The sequence below is a fragment of the Palaemon carinicauda genome, chromosome 22 (assembly GCF_036898095.1).
Source record: "Palaemon carinicauda isolate YSFRI2023 chromosome 22, ASM3689809v2, whole genome shotgun sequence".
Taxonomy (NCBI): Eukaryota; Metazoa; Arthropoda; class Malacostraca; order Decapoda; family Palaemonidae; genus Palaemon; species Palaemon carinicauda.
Window position 1 is genome coordinate 39,880,564 of NC_090746.1, and position 15,463 is coordinate 39,896,026.

At 42.3% G+C, this 15,463-nt stretch overlaps 1 protein-coding gene across 1 annotated transcript in view; it reads left to right on the forward strand.

The window, feature by feature from the left end:
* Positions 1 to 15,463, forward strand: part of TBC1D16 (TBC1 domain family member 16) — a 496,458-nt gene that overhangs the window by 326,588 nt on the left and 154,407 nt on the right. Inside the window, exon 10 of the mRNA XM_068346153.1 lies at positions 5,208 to 5,393. Coding sequence (XP_068202254.1) covers positions 5,208 to 5,393 — 186 coding nt within the window. The remainder of the gene's footprint in view (positions 1 to 5,207; positions 5,394 to 15,463) is intronic.

Genomic DNA, 15,463 nt, shown 5'->3' on the forward strand with positions numbered 1-15,463 from the left:
AAGGATCTGCAAACAAAAACGGCTTGACAGGAGCATCAGTTTTATAAGTTTGTCTGGAAAAAGAAGCTTGACTAACCTCATTGTAAGAACTATAAAATTTACTCCATAACTTAGAAATTTCAGCACTAGCTGTTTCATCCCAGTTGGAAAATTGCTGGCACAACTTATGAATAATAAGCTTGCCGTGCAGCATTATAGGTGCAAATATTCCAATAGGGTCAAAGACAGAAGACAAAGCTGACAAAATCTGGCGCTTTGAGGAAGCACCCTTGTTCAATTGCTTAACCTTTAATTGTAAGGTATCTTGGTTAGAGTCATAAATATATCCTAAAATCTTCATTTCAGAAGAAGCTACCTTTTCATCTTCATCAAGAGTAGATAACAAAGCAGGACAATTAGAACCCCACTCCCATAAAGGCAACCCCCCTGAATTCATAATTTCCTTAATAGAATTGATAATAAATGGCATCTGGGCTCCCTGATTAGAAGAGAGCACCAAGTTATCCATATAAAATTTGTCTTTAATCAAAGAAGCTACTTCATTCCCTCTATAGCTAGACAAATGGTGTTGAATAATACTGTATAATTCAATATAAAGGAAGAACTTACAAATCCAAAAATTATGGTATTATATCTATAAGCAACAAACTTCCCATCTATCTTTCTAAAGAAACGAAATCTATTTCGATCAGACTCTAAAGGTAACCTAACTTGGAGAAAAGCCTTCACTATATCAGCTACAACTACATAATCATTATTCCTGAAATACAAAACCAAAGACAACAAGTTGTTCATCAAATCAATACCAGGGAAAGCGGCTTCATTTAATGAAGGAGCTTTTCCCACCTTTAAACTACAATTAAATACAGGACGGATTTTAGGCGTGGCATTTTCATCATTTCTTATGACAGGACGATAAGGAATGAATACTTGACCTGTGGCTCTATTTTTAACAGGCTCAATAATGCCAAGCTCCTCCTGTCTATCAAAAACTTCCTCATATTTAGAGGATATATTCTGATCTTCTAACTTAGAGTAAATCCGCTCAGCAACTGCCAAAGAAATCTTTAAATTGTTAGGGACTTTTTCAATTAAATCCTTTTTCCAGGAATAACCCCATTGGCCAACTTAATTACTCTAACCTTAGTATTAAACAACTCTACAGAGTCTAAATCTAACTGACTAAGTTCCTGAAGGATATCATTCCCTAGGATACCTAGTATATTTGCAATTTCAGAATTCCTTCCTGGGTAATTATTACATACAGAATAACCTGCAGATTCCAATTTTTTAGCTACAGAAGGCAACATAGGAATTTGGAGGGAAAGATTAAAATTTTCTAATGCAAAAAAAAAAAGACAAAACTAGACTTTATCCCACAAGGCATTGTTAAATCAGCTACCAAATGAAATCTCTTAGTAACTCTAGCTGGCAACCCAAAAGAAGAAACTAACCTAGACAAAGGAGCACCACAATAATCTCCTAATTTACTGTCAACAATTTGTTTATCAATAACACTAAACTGGGCTCCTGTGTCTAATAGAAAACAACATTTAAAAGATTTCCTACCCCTGCCAACTTTGAGTGTAATAAAGGGCACAAATATTTCAGACCCTGATTGACAACTTGACAGTTTTTTTACTAAGATCCTTAATAGCATGAGGACACATTGCTCCATGATGTTCAGATTTATTGCAAGAAAAACATTTATAAGGTAACAATTATTTATTTCCCAGACATTCCGAGGCCCCATGCCTATCACTCAAGCATTTAATGCATAATGTTAGTTCTTCAGCTCTATTCTTCCTAGATTGCAAAGTATTAAACCTAGTACATCTAGAAGAGTTATGACCAGTTTCTTTACAAAATTTACATCTACCAGAAGATAAAGGTTTACTGGTAAATTGAACTTTATTAGAGTCATTACTAGCAGAAGATCTATTACTAAACTTTGATTGTTGGAAATTACAGTCTTTACCTTCACATTTAACTTCTTTACCTCCATATTTAACTTTAGGTTTTGCACCAGACTTTTCATTATGACCTAAACTAAGGCGTGCAATAATACTCTGATAATTATCTAACAACTGGTTAAAATTAGGATAAGAAGATCCTGTAGTTCTAGAGAGTTCTATCAAAAAAATTCTAGGAAGTTTCCTATTTACAATTTTGCTAATTAGCAATAGAGCAGCCGAATCAACTTCAATCAGATCTATACCAAGTCCCTTCAAGTCAATGAATTTATTATTCAAGGATCTAACCAAAGATTCTACTTCACTTAGAGATTTCACTTCAGAAGTGTCCAAAATTTCACCTATTACTTGATCAATTATGTTGTCTTCATCCAGAAAATTAAGATCTAACTGCTTAAAAGCCAAATCAAAACCCTCATCATTTACTGTAATGTTTTCTACTACACTTAACGCTTCACCTAACAAATAACCCTTTTAAGTAAATAAACTTTTGAGCATTAGCTAAGTTAGGCATACCAGCCAAAGCATTATTCAAAGCCGCCTTAAAGTTAAAATAGGCAAATGGATTAGCTGTATTGTTTTCAAACTTCTGAATTTGAATAGGAGGGAGAGGCAACTTTACAATTTTACTAGAACTATTTTGAGGAGTATTCTTACCTCCAAACAAATTATCAAATTTTACTCTAAATTCTGACAGAGTTTTCTGTATTTCATAATGATAATCTCTTGCTGCTTGAATAATACTATCTAGTTCATCTTCAGCAGCAATTTCACAAATGCTTGCGTCAAAATTCTCAACTATTACTAAATTAGCATAAATTTTATGAATAAATTTTTGTAACAAATGACTATTAATTTGATCGTCCTTTAGAGAGTCAATCTTCCTAACATTAAGAGTTGTTAAACCCTTAACATAAGCCCTCCTTTTAATTAACTTTTTTATTTCAGCCTCATTCATCTTGAACAATTCTATTAACCAATACTAAATTACCCAATGAAAAATATAAACTTAACTTAAGTCAATGCTAAGCAAGTTATCATCAGTTACTTCCTAATGAAAAAAAATACAGCATATTATGCTAACAGCAAGACTAGGCTAATCAATTGGTTATTTAAATATAAAGGTTACTAGCTTAACCTAAGCTTAGATTAATACAAGTATAAAATAAGGACCGATACTGCTCTTTTCCTTATAAGGAATAACAACAGTATACAAAGAATCCTGACATTACAAAAACCAGATGAGCCCAGAGAGAACAAAAAAAGTACATACTTGACACTAGAACAGCTAAACTAACTTGACTTTAGGCCTTTGCTCATACTAAAAGTCAGCCATTCTCCGAGCCAACTTCACATTGCTATCATAATTGAGGTGTACTCCATCCCTGGCATAAAGGCGTGGGTCGGAAAATCCATTAACCCCTTTCATGATAAACAAACTATCCTTGCCCTTCCATTTATTCAACCACTTATTGAATTTATTCGATTTTGCCTTCTTCACAGTGGTTAAAAAGAACCTATCCTCTATTTGGGCAAAAATTAGTTTAGCATCAGGACACAACTTTTTCAGTAATTCAGCAAAGGCCTCACAACAGTGCTCTACTTGCCATACCTCCACAGTACTTTGGATAGCATCTAAATCATTGCTGCCCAAGAACACAAAGATACGACTTGGCCTAGACCTCCTAGGGTTAGCGAAATACCGCTCAACTTCAACCTTGATGTTTTTAAAGGTTGTGCCCCCTTTGCAAATGTAACTAAACCTGTCACATTCTTCCAGGCGTAAATCGGACAACCTCCTTACCGAGCTATGCCCAACAAACAGAGTTATAGCCAAAAAAAAAACAAAAAAAAAAAACCAGACGAAAAGTAAACAAGTCTTACGGGGAAAAAAGTATTAAATTTGAATATGTTAGAATTATCTAACTCAAATCAATTAAAGGCAAGTCTTTATGTTTCAACTTACCTGCACTATCTCCAAGAACAATCTCTTCTTAGTTTTCGAATTTAAATATTCTATTAACTTTTTAATGGCCAATAAAGAACACCCGTTCTTCAGTGCAGTCGGTACCGCTGGGCACACACTCGCAAGTCTCAACACTCCTTGTCGGACCAAAATCGTCATCAACTCCGTGTTCTTTCACTTTGTCTGAAACTCTCGAACAACGTTGAAAAATAAAGACGGGAAAACAAAACTGTTTCCTTAGATGAGCTGTTTACCATAGCTAAAGAGTCTCTTCTACCCTTACCAAGAGGAAAGTAGCCACTAAGCAATTACATTGCAGTAGTTAACCTCTTGATTAAAGAAGAATTGTTTTGTAACCCGTGTTTTTATGTGTATGAGGATCGAGGAGAATTTGGAAAGAATAGGCCAGACTATTCGGTGTATGTGTAGGCAAAGGAAATATGAGCTGTAACCAGAGAGAAGGATCCAGTGTAGTACTGTCTGGCTAGTCAAAGAATCAATAACTCTTTAGTGGTAGTATCTCAATGGGTGACTGTTTGAATTATGAAATTTAAAATTTAAGATTTCTATAAGTTGGGAGTGTCTAACTCTATCAAATGCCTTTTCATAGTCTATAATAAACAAAAAACATCTTTTTGTACCTCTATTGCCCTCTGTTAACATGCGCACATGAATAATGCATTTCTGGTACCATTCTATCCTGTAAATCTATACTGTTCTTTGCAACTTTTGGTTTGATTTTACTTTTTATTCTATTTAATACTACTCTTAGTATTATTTTTATTATGTTCATTAAGCTGATGGTACTGTGTAAACTGCACTCTAAGGCTTTGGATTTTTTGGGACAGCAATGAAGATGGATCTGTGCTTCTATTTTGGAATGTATCCTGTGTTATGTATTATGTTGCTTTATATATTTTGTTACTATATATTGTTTCTTTTAAAAATGTAAAAATGGGAATTGCTGTATTTATACGTATTGCATTTCATATTCACCAATTTTCTCATATTTTAAACATGAAGAAAATAATTTTGAATATATTTATTTGCTCTTTCCAGTCTAAAATCACTGCTGAATTGCTGATGTTTCATTTGAATACTTCAATTTATTATTTTATGATAAGGTCAAATGTTTTATAATCAAGTGAACATTTTCATATAAGATATGCGACAAGCGTGATTTGCAATATAAGAAGTTAGCTACGTTCCCTCCATTTTGTAATGTGTTATAGTGTTAATCTTTCTCAAGAAATTATTTATATTTTCAGTACCATGAGAGAGAATATGGTTGGAGAGGAGAAGGACTGGTTTATGCGGAATATCCAATGTACAGCTGAAAAGGATGTTGTGAGAACAGATAGGTCAAATCCCTGTTTTGCTGGCAATGATAATCCTAACCTTGAAAAGATGAAGAGAATACTTCTAAATTTTGCTGTACACAATCCAGTTATGGGGTAAGTCATTTTGTAGGTGTTTGCCTGTGAATTATATTAAAACCTTTTTAACAGATTTTATAGCTTATTAGAGACTATTTTCTTGCTTTACTAAACTACTTAAGCTTTTGAAAAGAAAGTACTTAGATCCAGATCTGGTATATAGAAGTGTATTTCCTTTTAGATATTTGATTTTTCATTTATTTTTTATTTTTTTCTCTACTGCAAATAAATGTGTTTAGTAGAAGTATCCTTTGTAATTGCAATGCAAGTTTTATATTACTAATCAATTATTCAATTAAAAAATCTTTTGCAAATATGCTAGCATTTATTGTTGTTCTGTATCTTCTTTGAAAGGGCTTGTATGGAGATACTTCATTTATGAATTTGTTTCACATAATAGGGTTGTCTACAGTTACCCATGCTCTCTACACTGAAGGGTAGTCAATATTCTACAGTTTTCCAGTCTCTTTATTTTTTTTCTTTCTACGATTTTCATCTCTACTTTTAAGATCAATGCTTTTCAGACCTCTGTTTTCAAACATCAGAATGATAATATTTCAATGCTATACACTGAATTTGAATATATATATATATATATATATATATATATATATATATATATATATATATATATATATATGTATATATATATATATATATATATATATATATATATATATACAGGTATATATATATATATATATATATATATATATATATATATATATATATATATATATATATATATATATATATATATATATACTGTATATATGTATATATATATATATATGTATAAAACGGATTTTGAGCGAAGCGAAAAATCTATTTTTGGGTGAGATAGCCATGGCGTCCTGATGGAAGGTTCCTTATTGGTAGCTTCCTTGGGTATATTAACTACTAAGATATTCCCAGAGAATTTAACCACAGGTTATCACAGAATTCTAACTTCTGGAGCGAGTATCCTAAAGGTTTCCCTTTAAGACATCGTATATCAACAGGGGACGCATGTATTAACGCGCCACATAGCTATCTGCACCCCATATAGAGTTAACACTTCGATATGGAGGGGCGGAGAATAGCTGGGGAGCCGTTCCACAGCTATACTCGTCCGTGGCTACTTTTGGTACTAGAAACGTAAACAAACGGGCGCCATTGCTAAATGACGTCACGTCCGTCCTCATCCTGATGCCAGTTGCTTGCCAATCACCATGATACAGCAGGACAGGGTGGGGCCTGAAAGGCTGGACTAAAGTAGCAGGGAGGGTCTATCAGGACGCCATGGCTATCTCACCCAAAAATAGATTTTTCGCGCCGTTTTTTGGGCTCAAGCCATGGCGTCCTGATGGAAGAGTACCAGAGAATCAATGTATCGTGGTAGATTTCCCCTTGTAGAGTAAGTGCCGAGGGCTTTGAATAAGGTAAGCATAGTGACCTCGATAGAGGTTCCGTGGGGATGCAACTTCCTGCCCCCCTTGGCAGAGAAGTCCCAACGGACCATGCCGAAGATCAAAGTGGTCATCGAAGGGCTACTCACCTTGCGGAGAGAACGTGAAGAACTCGGAGACAAGACAGAATGGTTGATATTCATATAGGAACATTCTCAATAACAGAAAAGTGGTGGTTAGGCACTGTATTTCATAGCTAGAGAACGATCTGGTCTCGAAGATATAGCGCAAGTAAGTATTCAGTTAGGAATATTACACAGCATAGGTGAGTATATAATATGGATAGAACCTATTATTCTTCATTATTTCAAAAGAAAGGGGATAATGAAACTATGACAACCATGTATTTCATAGTATGAGTAGGAGCGGAGTGAGACGCACAAGTAATAAAATAGAAATTTTATTTCACAATTGCAGGATATAGTAAAATAAATGCAATAAAGGATGTAAAATTAATTTACAATAAATTATAATGTATATAGTAATGAAAGACTTCGCTCTTGAATCTGAAAGAAAATTTCAAATTATTAGAAGGCACAGGTTCCATAGGAACGTCAGTCTTTAATAAGGAAAAAACACATCATGCTCTAGGCATGCGGCACTCATGTGACGACTATGACATTTCACCTTGTAAAGAACAGTCTATGAAAAAACACTAAGTGTCCCTGAAATCACTATGTATCACACGAGGGTCAACATAGGCACCCGAAGAGTTAAAGTCCCAAGTAACTCACTGTTCTATGCAGAGTTAATTGCAGGTTTCATAACACTACCTGCGGCTACCACGAAATGTTTGACTTCATGCACTTGCTTCGCGTGGTGCTTGAAGAAAACACACGAAGATTTCCAGCCTGTGAAACTCTTGAGGCTTTCGAAATCCATGCTCTGGAAAAAATTCAGAGACGATGCGACTTTTCTAGGATCATGACCTGCGGGTGTACTGTCAGGATCCGCTCTGCGAATGAAGTAGGTGATTTTTGCTCTTAGTTGTTTCAGTGACAGGTCGCTACCCGATGTTTCTCCTTTGAAGAGTTGGCCTCCACCAAAGTCAGAAGTTCTACGAAGATAGACCTTGAGGCTCTCTACCGGACATAGAGAGGCATTTTCTTTCAGGGGGCAGATTCTCCAAGGGCCCCATCTCTTGGTGGGTAGTTCATTTTTCGCGAGAAACGTCGGATCCGGGAAGAGGGTAAGGTCTCCTGAGTCTGTAAACAGGATGTGACCCTCGTCTCTTGATAATGCCACTATTTCGCTGACTCGGGCTCCTGAGGCAAGAGCAAAAAGAAATATAACTTTTTGAGTCAGATCCTTGAGAGGGCACGAATCGTTGTCCAAGTTGGAGGCAAAATGGAGCACCTTGTCCAGGGACCAGGAGATAGGTTATGGTGGGGGTGCTGGGCGTAGACGAGCGCATGCCTTCGGCAGTTTATTGAAGATGTCGCTGGACAGATCAATCTGGAAGGCATACAGTAGTGGTCTAGTCAAGGCCGATTTGCAGGTAGAAATCGTGTTGGCTGCTAAGCCCTGTCCATGAAGGTGAATGAAGAAGGACATGCAAAAATCGATGGTGATTTCCGTAGGATTTTTTGCCTTGACGAATGAGACCCACTTTCTCCAGGATGATTCGTATTGCCGTCGTGTGGATTCGGTCTTGTATTCCTCGAGGAAGTCTAGACTTTTCTTCGAGATCCCAAACCTTTTCTTCGCGGCTAGGGAGAGAAAATCATGAGATGAAGGTCCCTGACTTTCGATGATGAAGCGAAGACAGTCGACTTCTGTACTTGCTGGGAGAGAACTGGGCCCGGGAGAGGGATCAGCGTGGGCTGTAGCTCCAGGACTAGGGGGTACCAATTGCTCCGGGGCCACTTGGGAGCCACTAGGGCCGCTGTCCCTTTGAAGGTTCTCAGCTTGGAGAGGACTTTCAGCAGAAGGTTGGTGGGAGGGAACAGGTATATCCTGGACCATCTGTTCCAATCCAGTGACATGGCGTCCACTGCTTCTGCCTTGGGGTCCTCCTACGGGGCCACATAACGAGGAAGTTGATTGTTGTCGCTCGTTGCGAAGAGATCGATCTGAAGTTCTGGGACTTGGTGAGCGATGAAGGAGAAAGATCTTGCGTCTAGAGACCATTCCGACTCTATCGGGCTTGTCCGAGATAGAGCGTCCGCCGTCACGTTGCGGAATCCTTGTAGGTGAACTGCAGACAGGTGCCATTTCTTCTTCTCTGCCAGGCGGAAGATTGGGAGAAGCACCTGATTTATCTGGGGCGATCTTGAGCCTTGGCGATTGAGACATCGGACTACCACCGAGTTGTCCAGGGTCAGACGAATGTGGATCGAGGGAGGCGGAGAGAGTTTCTTCAGAGTAAGAAGGACCGCCATGGCCTCCAAGATGTTGATGTGAAACGTCTTGAATAGGGGAGACCATGTTCCTTGAGCCTGTTTTTGGTGGGAGTGACCTCCCCAACCCTCCAGCGAAGCGTCCGTGTGGATGTTGAGTGATGGAGGTGGATGTTGAAGAGGGATGGACCTTTTCAGGGCCTTTGCTTCCGACCACGGCTTTAAGAGTAACCGAAGTCTGTTTGGGAGCCGTCTCTTGAGGTCTCTTCGAGTAATGGATGCAGAACGTCTCCAGACTCCCGCGGCATCCTTTAGCTGTGCACGCAGCACTGGGTTTGTCACTGAGGCGAACTGTAGAGAGCCTAGAACTCGTTCCTGCTGACGTCTTGAGATCCGTTTGGATTTCAGCAGTTTTTTGACAGACCCTGCTATTTCTTTCCTTTTCTTCTGGGGAATGGAAAGGCGGTGTGACTGAAGATTCCACTGGATTCCTAGCCATTGGAACTTCTGAGCTGGAGAGAGGCGAGATTTCTTTCTGTTTATCTTGAATCCCAGGTGTTCCAGAAACTGGGTGACTTTGTTGCAGGATCTTAGACAATCTTCGGGCGATGGAGCCCAGACCAGCCAGTCGTCGAGGTAGGCCATCACCTGGAAGCCGCGGACGCGGAGCTGTTGAACGATGGCGTCTGCCAGCTTTGTGAAGATCCGTGGGGCCACATTGAGGCCGAAGGGCATGGCCCTGAAAGCGTAGCTTTTCCTTTGGAGTCTAAATCCTAGGTAGGAGGAAGCGTGGTGGTTCATTGGAACGTGCCAGTAGGCATCCGCCAGGTCTATGGAGACCGTGTAGGAATCTTGAGGCAGAGGGTCCTTATATGTTGTAGAGTCAGCATCTTGAACTTGTTGTTCGCTATGAACTTGTTGAGGGGGGATAAGTCTAGAATGACTCTGAGTTTGTCGGAGTCCTTCTTGGGGACGCAAAACAGTCTCCCTTGGAACCTGGTTGACTTTACCCTCCTTATCACCTTCTTGTTCAAGAGTTCTAGGACGTATTCTCCAGAGGGGGGGTTGACTGTTGGAAGAATTGCTGGAAGGTTGGGGGTGGATGAGTCCTGCTCCAGCCTAGACCCTTCTTGACGATGCTGTGTGCCTAGGGATCGAAGGTCCAACGATCCTGGAATTGGCGGAGTCTTCCTCCCACCGGAAGCACTTCATTGCTTCTGGTTTCCCGAGGGTTTGCTACCTCGGCCGCTAGCTCCCTTTCCTCCTCTGCCTCTGGAGGGACGGCGAGATGCATCTCTGCCTGCACCTCTGTTTGAGCCTCTACCTTTGGGACGAAAGGTAGTTGACTGTTACTCAAAAGCAGGGGTGAAGACCGGCGACTATGACAAGACCGGTTGGGTGACCAATTGAAAGGTCTGCTGTGGCTGAGCTGCCACTTGGGGAGTAGCGTATCCCGGAAACTGCCGTCTCTGTTGACGTTGCTGGGGTTTCGGTTTTGTGGGTTTCCTCTTAGGTTGAGGGCCGTCGTCCTGAGAGGATTTCCTTTTCTTCGACATGCCCCATTTGTGGGGAAAGGTTCCTGTTCTCCGTGGCGGCCTTGTCGGTGATCTCTTTCATTAGGGAGGAGGGAAAGAGGTGCTTACCCCAGATGTTGGAGGAAATCAGCCTCCGGGGTTCGTGTCTCACTGTAGCACTTGAGAACACGAATTCACGACAGGCTCTACGAGCCTTCGTGAAGCTGTACAGATCCTTTACTACGGTCGCCAAATGTGTTTTGGCGAGGACCATGTAGTAGTCAGGGACCCTAGTGTCACCGGCCATGACTTCGAGCTGTACTTGGAGGGACATAGATGCGGCGAGCCTTTCCTTCGTATCATGTTCCCGATGAAGAAGATGGTCATTAAGTTTTGGGAGGTCCTCGTTAAACTGACGACCAGCGACGTCAGGTTCTAGTTTTCCCACTACAAATGTTGACTGGACGTCTTTGCAGTGTCTATCATCAGGGGGAGTAGTCAGGGAGAAGGGTCTGCACTCCTCCAGTGCAGGGCAAGGTTTTCCTTCTTCCACTGCCTTATGCACCGCAGTGAAGGCCTTTTCCAAAAAAGGGGAAGGTCGCATTGTCTGGTGCGACGTAGGTCGGGTGCTTCTTGCTAAGCGCCGGTAGTTTTGAGCAGGTGAAGCCCCTACTTTTCACTGTATTGGCCAACATAGCCTGGGCCTTCGGGAGATCGAACACTATAACCTCCTTTGGTTCGGTCTCTTCTTTAGAGGCAGGTTCAGATCTAAGTCGGACGTAACAGTCCGGGTAAGCCTCAAAGTTTGGGAAGAATTCCACTTCTTCCAGTGCGATCGAGCCGACCTTTTCGCTTATGAAGATCTTGCTCGTAGTGATCGGCATGTGCTCGGCATACCTCCAGGGGTTAGTATCCGAGCATGCAGGGAGGTCCTTAACCGAAATCCTTTTCGGCTGCTTCGAACTTCCCATGTTGGACCTGAAGAACTCATGCGTCTCGCGGAATTTCTTATCCATGAGAGCCTCAAGCATCTTGAAGATCTCCTGGGTGTTGGATGGGGTAGGATCCGGGGTAGCGGATGTAGAAGGAAGCGATACATCCGTCAGTGTAGGAGTTGGTGTGGGGGTGGGTGTTGGAGCGACCTCCTGCTCCGACTCAGGGTATTCCACCTGATCTTCCTCATAGTCCAGTTCGTCGCCCATGAGGTTCCTCTCCGTGTTCTCCGACACTTCCGACATACGTTCCACGTTGTCGGAATCCAAACGGCACTCATGCATGGACTGAGCCATGACCACATCCGGTTCCACCACTATCTGGACGGTGGGAATCTGATCTTTAGGGACCACTGAGTCTGGTGATGCCTTCGGGAAAAGCAAGGCCCTCAGATCTTCGGTGGCGAGATACGGTCCGGTGGCGTTCTTCTGGAAGCCACGCACCCACTTGCGTAGCTTCTCTCGAGCAGCGTCCCTTACCTCCGCTGAAGGAGGATCGTTGAACGCCTCGACCAGACGGTCCTTGCAGACTGTACAGTGCTGCGGGTCCCAAAATTTCAAGTCGCCTTTCTTGGCGGCGCAGGGGGCGTGGGTCCGACACGCCGTGTGCCCGTAGAAGTGCGGGCGCTTCACTCCACAGAAGTTGTGGTCACATTTCACGTACTCCTCCTGTAAAAGAAAGAGAACATGAGTATACGGAAGTCATAGGAGTGACTTATATTACTCTAAAGTTAATTGTAAGTAGTTAACTTTCAACTTAACATAAATTAAATTATAACATTGTAATGTTAGAGAGTGGAGCGGGAAATGAAGTAGATAGACACATACTTGTGCATCCCGCCCAGCTGGTTACCGTAACCTTATCAGTAGGCAATATCGTTTGTGACCGAGGACACAAGGCAGAAATCTTCATAGATCGCCAAGGAAGGCAGAAGATAATTCTAGCAGAGATTGCCTGATATGTATATCAAGGACTGAGACCACTCAGACCATTATATTAAGATAGGGGGTAGTCAAAGACCCCATATGACACGGGTTACGGCAACCAGCTGCGCTAAGATACACACAGCATGCTGGAAATTTGTGATATGCAAGAAGACAGCACGGCTGTTAATAGAACGGTAAGACAATACCTATCCATTGGGGTAGCCAAGCTATCTGGTTGCAGTGTAGGGCTATCAGCATGTAGATGATAGCTGGGAGAAGGGGTGCAAGTCTCTTGGCGCCTCCAGAGGGCTCCGGCAGACTGGCGGCACGCCGGAGGCCGCTCCAGCAGAGTTTATGGCATTAGGGAAGACACATAGGGAATTCAGGGGTAATGCCAGCATGGCGGCCGCCGGCACAGCGGCGGCATTCCGGCATGAGGCGGCGGCTCCGCCGGCTTGGTGACTAGTTCATAAGATAAGGAAGGGAGTTATGGTATACCCAGACCGCCGGCAATCAATGCCGGCATGCCGGAGGCCGGCCCGAAGGACGGACAACCGAATCTAGGTGGTGTAAGGGTGGGCCATCGGCTATACACCGACGGAAGGCGGCAGCCCTCCGGCACGCGGAGGGCTGTCGACTAGGGAGGGTATCTGAGGAATGTGTCACCAAGGGAGGGCGGTATCGCCGGCGGTAGAGGCGGCAAGGGACCGGCACCAGGACAGGAAGAGAGACAGAAGGAGGGATGGAGGGGTAAGAATACGAACCCCTATAGCATCCCACCTGAGAGAGTGTACTCATGATAGGAGTGAGCCCTATCACCCAATGGCAGGGGGCCGGCAGTCGGCCGGGTGCCAGAGGAACCCAAGGGAGGGTTAGGGTACACTCAAGAGGGGGGGGGGAACCCCTGAGGGCAGATCGCTTCCAGTGGCTAACCCCATAGGACGCTATGAAGGTATATGTACCAGAGCGGCCTGCCCACAGGAGCTCAAGATAACCCTATCACTCCACCCTAAGGAGGAGTTGTAGGACTAGGGACAGATGTGTATATGCTAGCCTATATATAGGCTAGGCCATACCAAGTGATAGGTGGGGAGGGGGGAGAAGAGGGGTCTTCCAAAGGGGAGGCTCTGTACAAAAACGGCCACCAAGGAAGGGAGGACGCTCCCTAGCCTAGAGTAGGTAACCTGCATGAGAACGGTGCATGGGTACCGTTTCAAGCTAATAGTACAGAACTAGCCCCCACCGAGGCCTAACCTAGAGAAGGGATGTTAAACCCCAAGCTAGGTAGGCTGGAAGACGTATCGCAAGTTGCAATGAAGGTCAGGTAACCTAACCTCAGCAACCGAGGAAGGACAGGCCGTTCCTCTTTCTCGGACACAACCCTAAGGGGGGATCATTCCCTTAGGGAGGACAGAGAAGCGATAAATACTCTGATACGGACTTGATCCCCTTACGTGGTAGGGGGAGCAAGGCCACACAGAGGGAATGCCCTAAGGCAGGGGGTGAAGGAAGCATATAGGGGTCCTACATTTAGGTTAGGTTAGAAAGGCACACTATCAAACCGATCCCCTAAATGGTCCCTGAAGATGAAAAACACTTGCATCACAGTAAACAGTATCATAAATAATGCCACTATCTTCATAACTTAACCTAGGATCACTGGAATATATCATGCATGAACACTGGTGCTAGGCAATCTGGCCTAGGGGCTAAGCTAGCAATCTAGTATGGGGTCAGGCGATGACCGAATAAAAGAGCGTCAAAACACGATATATAAAGTTCCTAGCTATGAAGACTAAATAATTAACAATATCAATTAGTTAAGAGGCCGGATAAAGCTGTTCAGGCTAGGTAAATAAGGCATGCAGGGGAACAGCGACGCCATAAGATGGCGAGACCGGTAGTAGCACAGCTCCGCCAAAAAACATGAAATATCTCGAAAAGTATAAGTTACTTTACGGTCAGAGCTTATTTAAACAATACTGGGACCTGGCACTCAACTTTCCAGAAGAAGGCGAGGCTGAAGGTAGCGACATTACGAAGATGCAAGCCGATAAAAAAGCACAAGGGAAAATCCGTCTTAGCAAGGCAAGCTACTAAAAGAAGGATGAGGACGGACGTGACGTCATTTAGCAATGGCGCCCGTTTGTTTACGTTTCGAGTACCAAAAGTAGCCACGGACGAGTATAGCTGTGGAACGGCTCCCCAGCTATTCTCCGCCCCTCCATATCGAAGTGTTAACTCTATATGGGGTGCAGATAGCTATGTGGCGCGTTAATACATGCGTCCCCTGTTGATATACGATGTCTTAAAGGGAAACCTTTAGGATACTCGCTCCAGAAGTTAGAATTCTGTGATAACCTGTGGTTAAATTCTCTGGGAGTATCTTAGTAGTTAATATACCCAAGGAAGCTACCAATAAGGAACCTTCCATCAGGACGCCATGGCTTGAGCCCAAAAATATATATATATATATATATATATATATACAGTAGGGTCCCGAATTATGCGAGAATTTGGTCGATTAATGACCTCGTGTAAATGGAAAATCGCGAATTTCGAAACACACAACTAACAGAAATAATTCCATTGCGGCCATGGCAACCAGCAATTTGCCTATTCAAATGTGTTTACTACCCATTTCCAATACTTTCTTTGTACTATACTGTATTTCTTAATAATATCAAATTGTTCTTGTAAATAAATAAAACATTTAATATACTTTAAAGTTCTAATAACTTGTAAAATGGTTAAAATTACAACCAGGATAGGTATAAACACTATATATTTCCCGTTATAACACAACCCAAAATACAGACAAATTTTAATGTTTGTCATATCTATTGTATAATACAACTGGTGAATAGC